Genomic DNA, 13,853 nt, shown 5'->3' with positions numbered 1-13,853 from the left:
TCTCCATGTATAATACATAAGGGGGGATATGATCTCCATGTATAATACATAAGGGGGATATGATCTCCATGTATAATACATAAGGGGGGATATGATCTCCATGTATAATACATAAGGTGGGGAATGATCTCCATGTATAATACATAAGGGGGGATATGATCTCCATGTATATTACATAAGGGGGGATATGATCTCCATGTATAATACATAAAGGGGGATATGATCTCTATGTATAATACATAAGGGGGATATGATCTCCATGTATAATACATAAGGGGGGATATGATCACCATGTATAATACATAAGGGGGGATATGATCTCCATGTATAGTACATAAGGGGTGATATGATCTCCATGTATATTACATAAGGGGGGATATGATCTCCATGTATAATACATAAGGGGGGGATATGATCTCCATGTATAATACATAAGGGGGGATATGATCACCATGTATAATACATAAGGGGGGAAATGATCTCCATGTATAATACATAAGGGGGGATATGATCTCCATGTATAATACATAAGGGGGGATATGATCTCCATGTATAATACATAAGGGGGGATATGATCTTTATGTATAATACATAAGGGGGGATATGATCTCCATGTATAATACATAAGGGGGGATATGATCTCCATGTATAATACATAAGGGGGGGTATGATCTCCATGTATAATACATAAGGGGGGTATGATCTCCATGTATACTACATAAGGGGGGATATGATCTCCATGTATAATACATAAGGGGGGATATGATCTACATGTATAATACATAAGGGGGGATATGATCTCCATGTATAATACATAAGGGGGGGATATGATCTCCATGTATAATACATGAGGGGGGATATGATCTCCATGTATAATACATAAGGGGGGGATATGATCTCCATGTATAATACATAAGGGGGGTAATGATCTCCATGTATAATACATAAGGGGGGGATATGATCTCCATGTATAATACATAAGGGGGGATATGATCTCCATGTATAATACATAAGGGGGGATATGATCTCCATGTATAATACATAGGGGGGAAATGATCTCCATGTATAATACATAAGGGGGATATGATCACCATGTATAATACATAAGGGGGGATATGATCTCCATGTATAATACATAAGGGGGGATATGATCACCATGTATAATACATAAGGGGGGATATGATCTCCATGTATAGTACATAAAGGGGGATATGATCTCCATGTATAATACATAAGAGGGGATATGATCTCCATGTATAATACATAAGGGGGATATGATCTCCATGTATAATACATAAGGGGGATATGATCTCCATGTATAATACATAAGGGGGATATGATCTCCATGTATAATACATAAGGGGGATATGATCTCCATGTATAATACATAAGGGGGGATATGATCTCCATGTATAATACATAAGGGGGGATATGATCTCCATGTATAATACATAAGGGGGGGTATGATCTCCATGTATAATACATAAGGGGGGATATGATCTCCATGTATAATACATAAGGGGGGATATGATCTCCATGTATAATACATAAGGGGGCTATGATCTCCATGTATAATACATAAGGGGGGATATGATCTCCATGTATAATACATAAGGGGGATATGATCTCCATGTATAATACATAAGGGGGGGATATGATCTCCATGTATAATACATAAGGGGGATATGATCTTTATGTATAATACATAAGGGGGGATATGATCTCCATGTATAATACATAAGGGGGGATATGATCTCCATGTATAATACATAAGGGGGGGTATGATCTCCATGTATAATACATAAGGGGGGTATGATCTCCATGTATAATACATAAGGGGGGATATGATCTCCATGTATAATACATAAGGGGGGATATGATCTCCATGTATAATACATAAGGGGGGATATGATCTCCATGTATAATACATAAGGGGGGGATATGATCTCCATGTATAATACATAAGGGGGGATATGATCTCCATGTATAATACATAAGGGGGGGGATATGATCTCCATGTATAATACATAAGGGGGGATATGATCTCCATGTATAATACATAAGGGGGGATATGATCTCCATGTATAATACATAAGGGGGGATATGATCTCCATGTATAATACATAAGGGGGGATATGATCTCCATGTATAATACATAAGGGGGATATGATCTCCATGTATAATACATAAGGGGGGATATGATCACCATGTATAATACATAAGGGGGGAAATGATCTCCATGTATAATACATAAGGGGGATATGATCACCATGTATAATACATAAGGGGGGATATGATCTCCATGTATAATACATAAGGGGGGATATGATCACCATGTATAATACATAAGGGGGGATATGATCTCCATGTATAGTACATAAGGGGGGATATGATCTCCATGTATAATACATAAGAGGGGATATGATCTCCATGTATAATACATAAGGGGGATATGATCTCCACCTATAATACATAAGGGGGATATGATCTCCATGTATAATACATAAGGGGGATATGATCTCCATGTATAATACATAAGGGGGGATATGATCTCCATGTATAATACATAAGGGGGGATATGATCTCCATGTATAATACATAAGGGGGGGTATGATCTCCATGTATAATACATAAGGGGGGATATGATCTCCATGTATAATACATAAGGGGGGATATGATCACCATGTATAATACATAAGGGGGATATGATCTCCATGTATAATACATAAGGGGGATATGATCACCATGTATAATACATAAGGGGGAATATGATCTCCATGTATAATACATAAGGGGGATATGATCACCATGTATAATACATAAGGGGGGATATGATCTCCATGTATAATACATAAGGGGGATATGATCTCCATGTATAATACATAAGGGGGGATATGATCTCCATGTATAATACATAAGGGGGATATGATCTCCATGTATAATACATAAGAGGGGATATGATCTCCATGTATAATACATAAGGGGGTATATGATCTCCATGTATAATACATAAGGGGGGATATGATCTCCATGTATAATACATAAGGGGGGATATGATCTCCATGTATAATACATAAGGGGGGGATATGATCTCTATGTATAATACGTAAGGGGGGGGGATATGATCTCCATGTATAATACATAAGGGGGATATGATCTCCATGTATAATACATAAGGGGGATATGATCTCCATGTATAATACATAAGGGGGGATATGATCTCCATTTATAATACATAAGGGGGGGATATGATCTCCATGTATAATACATAAGGGGGGGATATGATCTCCATGTATAATACATAAGGGGGGATATGATCTCCATGTATAATACATAAGGGGGATATGATCTCCATGTATAATACATAAGGGGGGGATATGATCTCCATATATAATACATAAGGGGGGATATGATCTCCATGTATAATACATAAGGGGGATATGATCTCCATGTATAATACATAAGGGGGGATATGATCTCCATGCATAATACATAAGGGGGATATGATCTCCATGTATAATACATAAGGGGGGGATATGATCTCCATGTATAATACATCGGTGGTTCATATAGTGAACTCGGTGTAGTTATTCCCCCTGAGGTCATCACAGAGGACAAGGGGGCGCTTTGCGCGTCTGGTAGAAAAGAAATGTAATCTCCAAACACGGAAAGGTTTCTTCACAGTAAGAGCTGTGAGAATGTGGAATAGACTCCCTCAAGAGTTGGTTGTGGCCAGCTCAGTGGATTGCTGTAGGAAAGTCCTGGATTCTTTCTTGGATACACAGAATATAACTGGATATAACATTTATAGGGAAAGTTGATCCAGGGAATATCCGATGGCCTCTCGGGGGATCAGGAAATGATTTTTCCCCTGCAGGAGCAAATTAGATCATACTTTGCTGGGTTTTTGCCTTCCTCTGGATCAACTGTGGGTGTAGGATTATAACTTTTTTGTTTATGGTTGAACTGGATGGACTTTTGTCTTTTTTCAGCCAGACTAACTATGTAACTTTGTATAGATATGTGGGAATTTGCATATGCATGTGGTAACACACATGTGATTGAATGTTAGTAGTCGTATATACATACATATATATTTATTAAGGGTTGAGATTTTCAACTATCTCATTGATTATAAACATTATAATAGGTGGTTGGATATTTAAACAACTGTATTTTTGAAAAGTAGTTATATGTAATTACTGGTGTTAGGGTACAAAAGATCTTGTATAGGTTTGTGCATAATGTTTAATATGTAATAATTTGAGACCATTATAGTGACTTATCTATTGGTGTAGATCTGAGGTCCTGAGGAAGTGGGTTTCTCATGAAACGCATCAACCTGAAATCAATAGTCTCCAGGGACTTTACAATCCAAGTCACCATTGTTCATACAATCCACTGGTGTCTTTTCTTGGTGTTTTTAAAGATTTTGTTTGTTATATTTGTAATGTATAAAAATGACAATGTATACATTTTTAAAGATAGTTGCTTTTGTTTGTTTTATCCATTGGCGATATATTTGAAGTCCCTTCTAAATAAACAGTTTTAGTAGTAATTTTTACAGGGATGACGTTCTCCAATGGGAGGTTGTACTATATCACTCACTTTCCCATTTACATTTATTACAGGACACCATAAGAGATCACATCAATAATTGGTAAACCTCAAATATATAATCTCAGCAAAGCAGCCAGCAGGGCTGGAAAGTTCACTTACTACTTGTGCCATCATTTTGCCCCTTTTATGGTGATTTACTTACACTCGTGGTTTTTTATGCGTACAGCAATGAGGAAACCAACTGCGCAATAAAAAAGACCTTTTATATGAGAAAGATAAAAAAGAGAAATTGTTACTGAGAGAATGAAAAGTATATTTAATAAATGACGCAGAGATATCCCACACTTACATATTGCACGACTGGCTGATACCAATTCACATCCAATAATTCCAACACCATCACCAACAGAAGAGCGAGGAGCCCTGTCTTTGAGAAGTCCTGAAAGAAAATTGTTATTCATTTTATTATTTTTTTTTCTCAATATTGATATATTTTTTCATTTGGATCTAAAGATTTTCTTCTTGTAACAACTGATAAACTCTCTCACTAACACCAGTTCTACCATTTGATACGATAGACCTTGTCTATCCGAGTCTTCAAAGTAAAGACTGTCCATATTGCCTCAGAGCGGCCAATGAGAGTAAACTTTACTGGGAAATGAAAGCTTGAATCCAATTGGCTGTCGTGGGGAAAAACAGTAATTTCTAACTTCAGAGGCCCCTCCCCTAATCCCCTCCCTAGCGCTGACTTTAAAGAGCAGCTCAGCTGATTGAGATGTGTTTGTTGAACCCAAGAGATGACACTGAGAATAATATGGAGGATGCCAACACCGATCTCCTAGATGCGTGACTGTTGGGTTTACCCGTTGGTCTTACCTTTTTCATGAATCCATTTGCAGATAAAGAGTTCTGATTCACTGCCTACAGACTTGTTCCATGCCAGCAGCACCAGATACAGCTTTTTTCTCCAAGGGGTTCAAAGGGGGAAGGGTGCCACACTACAAGCCATAAGCCAGGAAGTAACGTCCATTTTATTGACCATGTCCAATAGTGTTCCCTTCACGATGCCCTTCCTAATTATTTTAAGATGTTGCCAACCGTGCTGTTATGAGGTGACACCTACAGTATCTCCTAATTGTGATCCTGCATTATCACCCTGTCACATGCTCCTCTGGTGAAAACTAAAAGTGGCCAAACTAGTACAAATTGCCCAAGGAAGCTAGGCTATAGTAATGCTGTGCAGCTGAAACTGTGGCGAGTGCATGTAGACAGGAAGTGGCTGAAGGAGGTTGGAGGAGATCAGATACAAAGATGGGAAAAGGGATGAATAAAAAAGGTGAAAAACGGATGTTACGTGGAAAAAAATCTCCGTATTGGTTTAAGATACATGGTGCACAGAGCAAATGACCTTTTATTCAGGTTTACATCTACTTTAACTCTGTAGCTTTACTGATTTCAAGCAGGGTTGGGAAAAGGTCATCTACAGACCAGGGTGAAGGTGCTAGATTGTTAAATGCCCCCCCCCCCAGATGTATGAGCCCCCCACACCTTTTTCCTAGCTTGAATCCACTCTCTCCAGTCCAAATCTAATAAAAAATCTCCCTCCTAGCACAATCCTCAATCCTAGCACAACCCCCCCCCCCCATTTCCCCTCGAAATCCTCAGTCCTAGCACAAATCCCCCCGATCGTCCCTAGTAGCACAAATCCCCCTCCCCCCCAAAAAAAGAATAAATTAACTACAATTATGTACATCCAATCTGACTGTATATGTTCAATACACTCGATTCTGGTCATTCGAGAACAATTTATATTATTATATTTACTCACCAATCTGGAGGGATGCCGGAAGTCAGAGAGCAGCAATGAACCACCAATATTAGATAATATCAAGGTAGCGCCCTATACACAGAGAAACAAAACGATATATTTACATTGTATCAATATGGATTTATTTACTGTATATACAATATTTATTGTATTTAAAGGGCTACCATGCCTAGAAGTGAAAACTCTGCATCTGGTGGATGATAAAGAAGTAGTCCAGGATCTTACATCTCTTGATGACTCTGGCAGTGAGATATCTCCATTTAAAGTGGTACTAAAGTTTTGGCTTTTAAAAAAAAATAATAAACGTCATACTTACCTGCTCTGTGTAATGGTTTTCTACAGAGCAGCTCTGATCCTCTTCTTTTTGGGTCCACCTGGCTCCCCCCCCCCTTGACCAGTGCCCCCAATAGCAAGGAACTTGCTATTGGGGCACTGGTGCGTGCTTGCTCTCAGGCCAAGCTCTATGCGCCCATAATACACATAGAGCTATGGCTCGGCCCCATCCCCTGCTTTCTTCTCATTGGCTCACTGGCTGTGATTGACAGCAATGGGAGCCAATGGCTACCACTGCTGTTTTAGCCAATGAGAAGCCATGGTTCTTGTGCAGATCGCTGAACTGAGAAGGGGTGCAGCTGAGTATTAGGGAGGGCTGCTGCATACAGGTTTTTTACCTTCCTGCATACAATGCAATGTCATAAAAAGACATGGCAGACAATTGTGCTATTGCATCCTTGCAGTAACAGTTTGGTGAAGACCCTTTTCTGTTCAAGGTGACTGTACTTCTGTGTACAAAGCCAGCTCCATAAAGACATGGTGTGACCAACCCCACTGAGACCTTTGGAAGGAATTAGAATGCTGATTGTGAGCCAGGTCTTCATATCCAACATCAGCACATGACCTCAAAAATGGGCACACATTACCAAAGACACCCTCCAAAATCTGGCGGAAAGTCTTCCCAGAAGAATGGAGACTGGTAAAGATTTAAGATGCAAAGGGAGGCAATTCCATAATAAAGGCCAAGCTCATAGAAGTATGATGGTCAGGTCAGGGGTCAACTGACTCATGGCCATCCTGTGTATATTTTTTTCTTTAGAGGAGAGTAGTGGACAAAACTGCTAAGATTAGTAACACAGAAATGAATTTGATATAGTGTAAGCAGATTTCTGATTGGTTGCTGTCAGTTCAGTACTTTGGAACCATCAAACTGTATGAACCCAGCTGTGTAGCAGATACAAAACAGAAACATTTACTCACGTGATAAACACTGATGTAATAACGAATCCATGGCACATACAGGATGAGAATCCCTACCTGTAGAATAGGAAACAAAATGAAGTGAAAAATGGATATGGAGAGAAAGATGTCCAAGATGCCACTTTTCAGGAAATCTCTACATATTGAGTTACTCCACCCAAAATGGTTGTTTGATTCAATTAAATCAGGACAAGGCATGAGCTTTCCAGCACCACTGGAGTCTAATCTCTCCCTAACCTCAGGACAGAGGTGTAACAAACCGAACCCTCTATAGTCCCATGATAGCAGTCATTGAAGATCACCCTGTTTCGGATGGATTAGATCCTAATAGACTGTACCTAGTACAACAATGAAAGTGGAGTTGCCTTGTCTACCATGGTAAAAAAAAACATAGGAAACTGAAAGATGATCCACAATATGGGAATATTAATCAAGAACACTCTGCAAAATACACAATATAATCTGGCCTATAGACTCGCTCTGTACGTACTCACCACATCTGCTATACTTACCACATCTAATATCAGATAACTGGATGACGCTGAAGAAGGAAAACAAAATGTATATTTTTAGAAATCTCCTTACATACCATTTACATTGGACTTACTACAATGAAAAAAAAAGTATCATGTAAAGTTTGGTGTGTTTTTTGAAGTTTGTCATTGATCCGGGTCATTGTATAACTGGTGGTGGTAGTTGACACATTGATCTGTAATGTTGAAGATGATTTGTAGCTTCTCCAAGCCACTTTCTCTGTGGACGATACCCCAGCACGTATGTCCACATAAATAGCACAGACACCCTTATCCAATCACCATGGGTTGTGTCAAAGCAGATGTTGGTTGTCCAAGAATATGATGGCAGGTATGGAAGTTTATGAAATCACCTTGTTATGATTACATAAACAGATTACCATGGAGCCAGGAAGTCTGTGTTAACCTACCCACAAGGACCAGTATCTGTTCTTTTACCCTCATGATCCCCTTAAACTCAAACTGGGGTTTATTAAAACTCTGCAACACTGAGATAGTCATAATAAAGACAGGCTCTAAAGACAAAAAAACGCAAACATCACAGGAGCTCTGAAAGATTATTGCTATATGGATTGGGCTTTCATCCACAAAGTCAAGCAAACACACTGGACCATTGGAGAGAGGGGGAAAAGCAAAACACATTGGTTAATACAGTCATCCCGTATGTAGCTGGAGTTTCAGAAAAACATCTCATCCTTACTGTCAGGGCAGGAACGATGGAATGGGCAGGCAGGCCTATGGTACGGTCACGCCGCGACTGATGGCAGCCACTACCCACAGACCAGAGTCCCTCAGGGCATGGAGTCTAAGCCCCAGGCTACCCTTCACCAGGGCCTCTGATGGTGGGGATGGACTTGACGCAGCCTGAGACCAGGTCGCGGCCCCGAGTAACCCCAGCTGCAGTAACGACTGCCGCCAATGGCGTACAGCTGGTGGGAGCTAGATGGAAACACGTGTAGCATAGTCAGACAGGCCGGGTCAATAACAATGGAGCAGACAGTACTAGATGGTAGGCAAAGAATACTCAGGTCACGGGTCGGGTTCAGCAACGGGAGGTCAGGTAAAGGGTTAAAGTAGAGAATAGTCTTGTCCAAGCCGAGTCGATTACCAGGAGAGCAACGAGAACAGCACAAGAGCTTGAGACAAGGGAACATACAGGACACGAATGCAGAGAGCACTTGCAGACAGCAGGTTTAAGTGTGATCCGCCACACCCTTCTGAGGAGGAGCCACAGAAGCCTGAAGGCATAAAGGTTCCCACCATGCTTTGCAGAAGTCCAAGATGGATGCCAGCACATGGAGATGCACAAGCTCAGAAGAAAGGTAGGACCTTGACACTTACGTACTTCAAGCCCAACAATACTCTGAGAGAGAAGCTGGTACATCCAGAGACCCAACACCCAAACACAAGGGAAATAACCTGGTGTATGCAGTGCTGGTAGTAAAGAATATAAAGACTTGAACATTGGGGAGACAAAACAATACCCCAAAATTGAAATGACCCAAAGTAGAAGAGCAACTTCTAAGGGTCAAACCTTATCAGTCTTCCTACAGCTTAAGGAAATGGAACATTCTTTTAAAAGCATGTTGGGTGGGTGTGTAAAGATGAAAAAACAAAATGGAGTCAGACCATCATATCATCTATATACACATATACTGTATATTCAAAGATATATTCAATGTTCCTCTTGTATAACTGTTTTGTTCTTGTTTTTCTGCTCTTTAATTATTTTGGAATTATATAACCTCTGTACCATACCTTGTTGTTGTTGTTGGGACAGATGTGGTTTCTATTTTCCGAGAAATGGTATGGCTGGACAATCATGATCATTTCTCAGAAATCACTATTTTATTATCCTTTGGCCCCCTTTTGTGTAATTATTGTTTGAGTAATTATGACAAGTAACCTTTATCTTGTCCAAGAGGTCAGAGTGATCCAAGTTTGTGCTGAGACAACCAGGTAGGAATTTCTCGTGTTTGATGTTACGCCCATCATAGGAAATCATTGTCCATGTAACTATTGTTATCACATTGTTCTGCATGCATTGTGATCCAATGTACATTGTAAGTTCTTCAGTAAACTTATAACAGATGAATGCAGCTGAATTGGAGTTGATGTCCTTCATTCAGAAGGTGTACTTAACAGGTGCAGCATGGTGGCAGGAAACACAGAGTTCCAGATTGCCAAAAACAACATGTTGCAGAACATGTAAAACAGTACAAGAACATCTGAACAGGACACTTACAACAGTCCAGAGTAGAGAGAAGTGTAGTAGTGTATAGTCCTGAGCTAAAGACAACATCTGACAAGGAGAACGGAATGTGACTTGCATGGCCCAAGATGGCTGCCAGGGTCAACCCAGTGTCTCTCGACTTCCTCCTCCAGCTGCATAGCCATTACGGACAAGTGCCACCTGCTATAGAGACTGTAGACTCTACCTACCTACAAGCAGCGAGGTGCACATTTTGGAATGAGAGAAATCTGGTTCGCAATCACAATAGTTAGGGGCCTTTGGCACCTCCTGTCTCCCACATATAGTATTTTAACATTTTTTACCCTGACATTATGGCAACAATTCACACCATTAACCATGTAAATTGAATGATTAACACCTGCTACAGACTCCAGGGCACAATGGGGATGGGATCATGTAATTATAGCCAGCTGATTTTATACACATTCCATGGTGATTGGATTATTTTGACTGAGCTAGACAGGTGGCTACAAATGCTGGGATGTGTTTCTGGAGCAAATTAGAACTGAAAAGGTTGTATAGAAATGGCTCCAACATTACAGAACAAGTCCAGTTGAATGTGACCAGCTACTACTGGCTAAGGTTTGGTGTTCATGATAAACAAATGAGGCTGAAGAGCATTCCCTTTGCGGCAATAGCTGGAATCTGACCTTCCAGTATTCATTGGTAACATGACCAGAGCCAAGGCATGGATCATATAGTCTATACTGGAGGATCTACAATCTAGAGCTAGCCAGTTATTAGCTCTTCCTGAATAGCCAGATGGGTCAGATTTTGAGATTCAAGAAATTCAAGATTTCTTGAGCCTAAGGCATCTCAATGCCACTCAGCAGAACATCAGACCTCATTGTGCAGTGAGTTTGAGAAGAGTTATGAGTAGAATGTAGCTCAGAATTGGTGCTGGCTTTAGGGACCAGGAAAAAGACACTAAACATGGTCCTAGTTTAACACCGTGAGATTGATCACATGCTTCTGTGGTGTTCGACTTTAGCAGATTAACATGTTTCCAACCTTCTTGTAAGCCCTAGATAATGTTTCTAAGAGTTCTTCCTGTGCAACCCATTTCTGGAAATCAGTCCCCAAAGGCCCAACAAGACTAGAGCCTTGACATAGGCGACATTGCTGGGTGCCAACAGATATTACATGATTCCAATTTTGACAGAAACATTAAAGAATATTCAGAAAAAAATAGTCTATTATGCTACATTTTACAAGACAACATTCAGTCCTCAGGACTAGTCTGCTGGTGGAACTGCAGAAATTAATGGGACCCTTGTGAGGTGACCTACAAAGGTTTACATATATGTTATATCTAGGTTCAAGCCAGAGACCCTCCACTACCATTCGCCATAACCTTCAGCACATTCTCATGTTTCCCAACCTCAGCACTGGAGGATTCCTCAGACCTACCCCGAGTGAGTGTATTCAGGATGGGTTTCATCTTCTCTTTGATCCGTTCCTTATTCTCTTTCTCCTCCCTGGTGAAGAGATAGAGGCCCCTGGTCTGGTTAAAGATGGTCGGCTGGTTATGGAGAATGCTGGTCTTTGCCCTATCGCTGCTGTCGTACACATCATCCACCACAACCAGAACCTTCTCCTTACCTGTATGGTGGAATAAAAATGTCATGAGATGTCAAAGATCACAGCAGCGACTTCTACAAAACATTTTGGAATCCAGGCAGAAAAACTCTCAATAAATACTGAATCATCCCCATTATCAAGAATCAAACACAATTGTGTAGCAATAATGCGAAATCAAATCTTCTAAAGTTCTTTTTTTTTTAGCTTTCAGTGATGTAAAAAAAAAAAAACCTCATAATTTTTTCTAAACTCAGATACCTTTTTTTGCCTACTTTTATCTTGAGGTTATGTGATGTGTCCCATGTACCTCCACCACTCACAACACAATAGTGATGCAGAGATCAGCTTCAGTGTGTGATAAAGCTTGGCAGCTGAGCATTATGAGAAAGAACACATACTTGTTTTTCCTTTATATCAGTGGTCTCCAAACTGTGGCCCCCTGATTGCCTTTATTCAGCAGTTGGTCCATTTTTCCTTCCGCTGATACAAGAAATTATTCCTCCCACTGACACCAATGGGACAATATTCCTGCTACTGACATCAACAATGGGGCACTATCTCTCCCATTGACACCAATGATGGGGCACTATTCCTCCCACTGACACCAATGATGGGGCACTATTCCTCCCACTGACAACAATGATGGGGCACTTTTCCTCCCACTGACACCAATAATGAGACACTATTCCTCTCACTGACACCAATGATGGGGCACTATTCCTCACACTGACACCAATGATGGGGCACTATTCCTCCCACTGACACCAATGATGGGGCACTATTCCTCCCACTGACACCAATGATGGGGCACTATTCCTCACACTGACAACAATGATGGGGCACTATTCCTCCCACTGATACCAATGATGGGGCACTATTCCTCCCACTGATACCAATGATGGGGCACTATTCCTCCCACTGATACCAATGATGGGGCACTATTCCTCCCACTGATACCAATGATGGGGCACTATTCCTCACACTGACAACAATGATGGGGCACTATTCCTCCCACTGATACCAATGATGGGGCAGTATTTCTCCCTTTGACGATAATGACGGGGAACCATTTATCCCACTGACACCAGTGAAGGCACATTATTCCTCCTCCTAATACTCAAGATGCAATGTTTACTCCCACTGGTGCCAGGACAATTTCTATTTACAATGGCTAAAGTCTGGAGGACAATAAACTGGCCTTTGTTTAGAAAGTTTGGAGACCCCTGATTTATATGCACATGCCCCTTCTTGCTGTGCACTGAGTGCTACTGACTTAATTTGGCTGTGTAATCTGCTCATCAATTGCCTAATTACACTCTAATAGAGTGATTAGCAGATTGCACAGCTAATGTCTGCAATACCCAGTACCCAGCAGAGAGGAGTATGCATGTCTAAAAGGAAACCAAGGATGTGTTTTTTTAATATAATATAAGGGCTCAGAATAGAACATGGCTTCCTCCCAAAGGAAAACTAGAGAGAGAGTGGCAATGCTGAAGATGGAGGATCGGCTGAAATAGCATGACTAATCTGAATAAGGAAGAAGAGGAAAATGACAGAATCAGCCGGGTATTTACATTGTTACATAATTGGTAAGGTTGAATAAAGACACCAGTCCATCCAATTCAACCTGTGTGGGTGTGTATGTGCTCATAGATCATATCCCATATCCCTGTATATTGTGTGCACTAAGATGCCCATCTAAGAGTTTTTTGAAACTATCAATATTATCAATTATACTATCAATACTTATACTATTACTATACATAATATTGTGACATACTTATCTATTATACTATCAATACTTCCCGCTGGCAACCTATCAATAGTTTGTCTATTGACTCTG

The 13,853-nt window shown here is 40.4% G+C and overlaps 1 protein-coding gene across 1 annotated transcript in view; it reads right to left on the bottom strand.

Moving 5' to 3' along the window:
* The window catches only part of LOC149451951 (uncharacterized), a 52,077-nt gene that overhangs the window by 6,903 nt on the left and 31,321 nt on the right, over positions 1 to 13,853 (bottom strand). Inside the window, exons 10-15 of the mRNA XM_089689907.1 lie at positions 11,840 to 12,031; positions 8,155 to 8,183; positions 7,643 to 7,699; positions 6,389 to 6,460; positions 4,910 to 4,999; positions 4,763 to 4,819 (exon numbers count right to left, since the gene is read on the bottom strand). Of these exons, the coding sequence (XP_089546033.1) occupies positions 4,775 to 4,819; positions 4,910 to 4,999; positions 6,389 to 6,460; positions 7,643 to 7,699; positions 8,155 to 8,183; positions 11,840 to 12,031 (485 nt within the window). The 3' untranslated portion in view covers positions 4,763 to 4,774. The remainder of the gene's footprint in view (positions 1 to 4,762; positions 4,820 to 4,909; positions 5,000 to 6,388; positions 6,461 to 7,642; positions 7,700 to 8,154; positions 8,184 to 11,839; positions 12,032 to 13,853) is intronic.

This window comes from Staurois parvus, unplaced genomic scaffold (assembly GCF_062004578.1).
Source record: "Staurois parvus isolate SC_StPar_1 unplaced genomic scaffold, SC_StPar_1.0 ptg000503l, whole genome shotgun sequence".
Taxonomy (NCBI): Eukaryota; Metazoa; Chordata; class Amphibia; order Anura; family Ranidae; genus Staurois; species Staurois parvus.
Note: the sequence above shows the minus strand (reverse complement) of the source record. Positions and strands in the feature narration are given on the sequence as shown.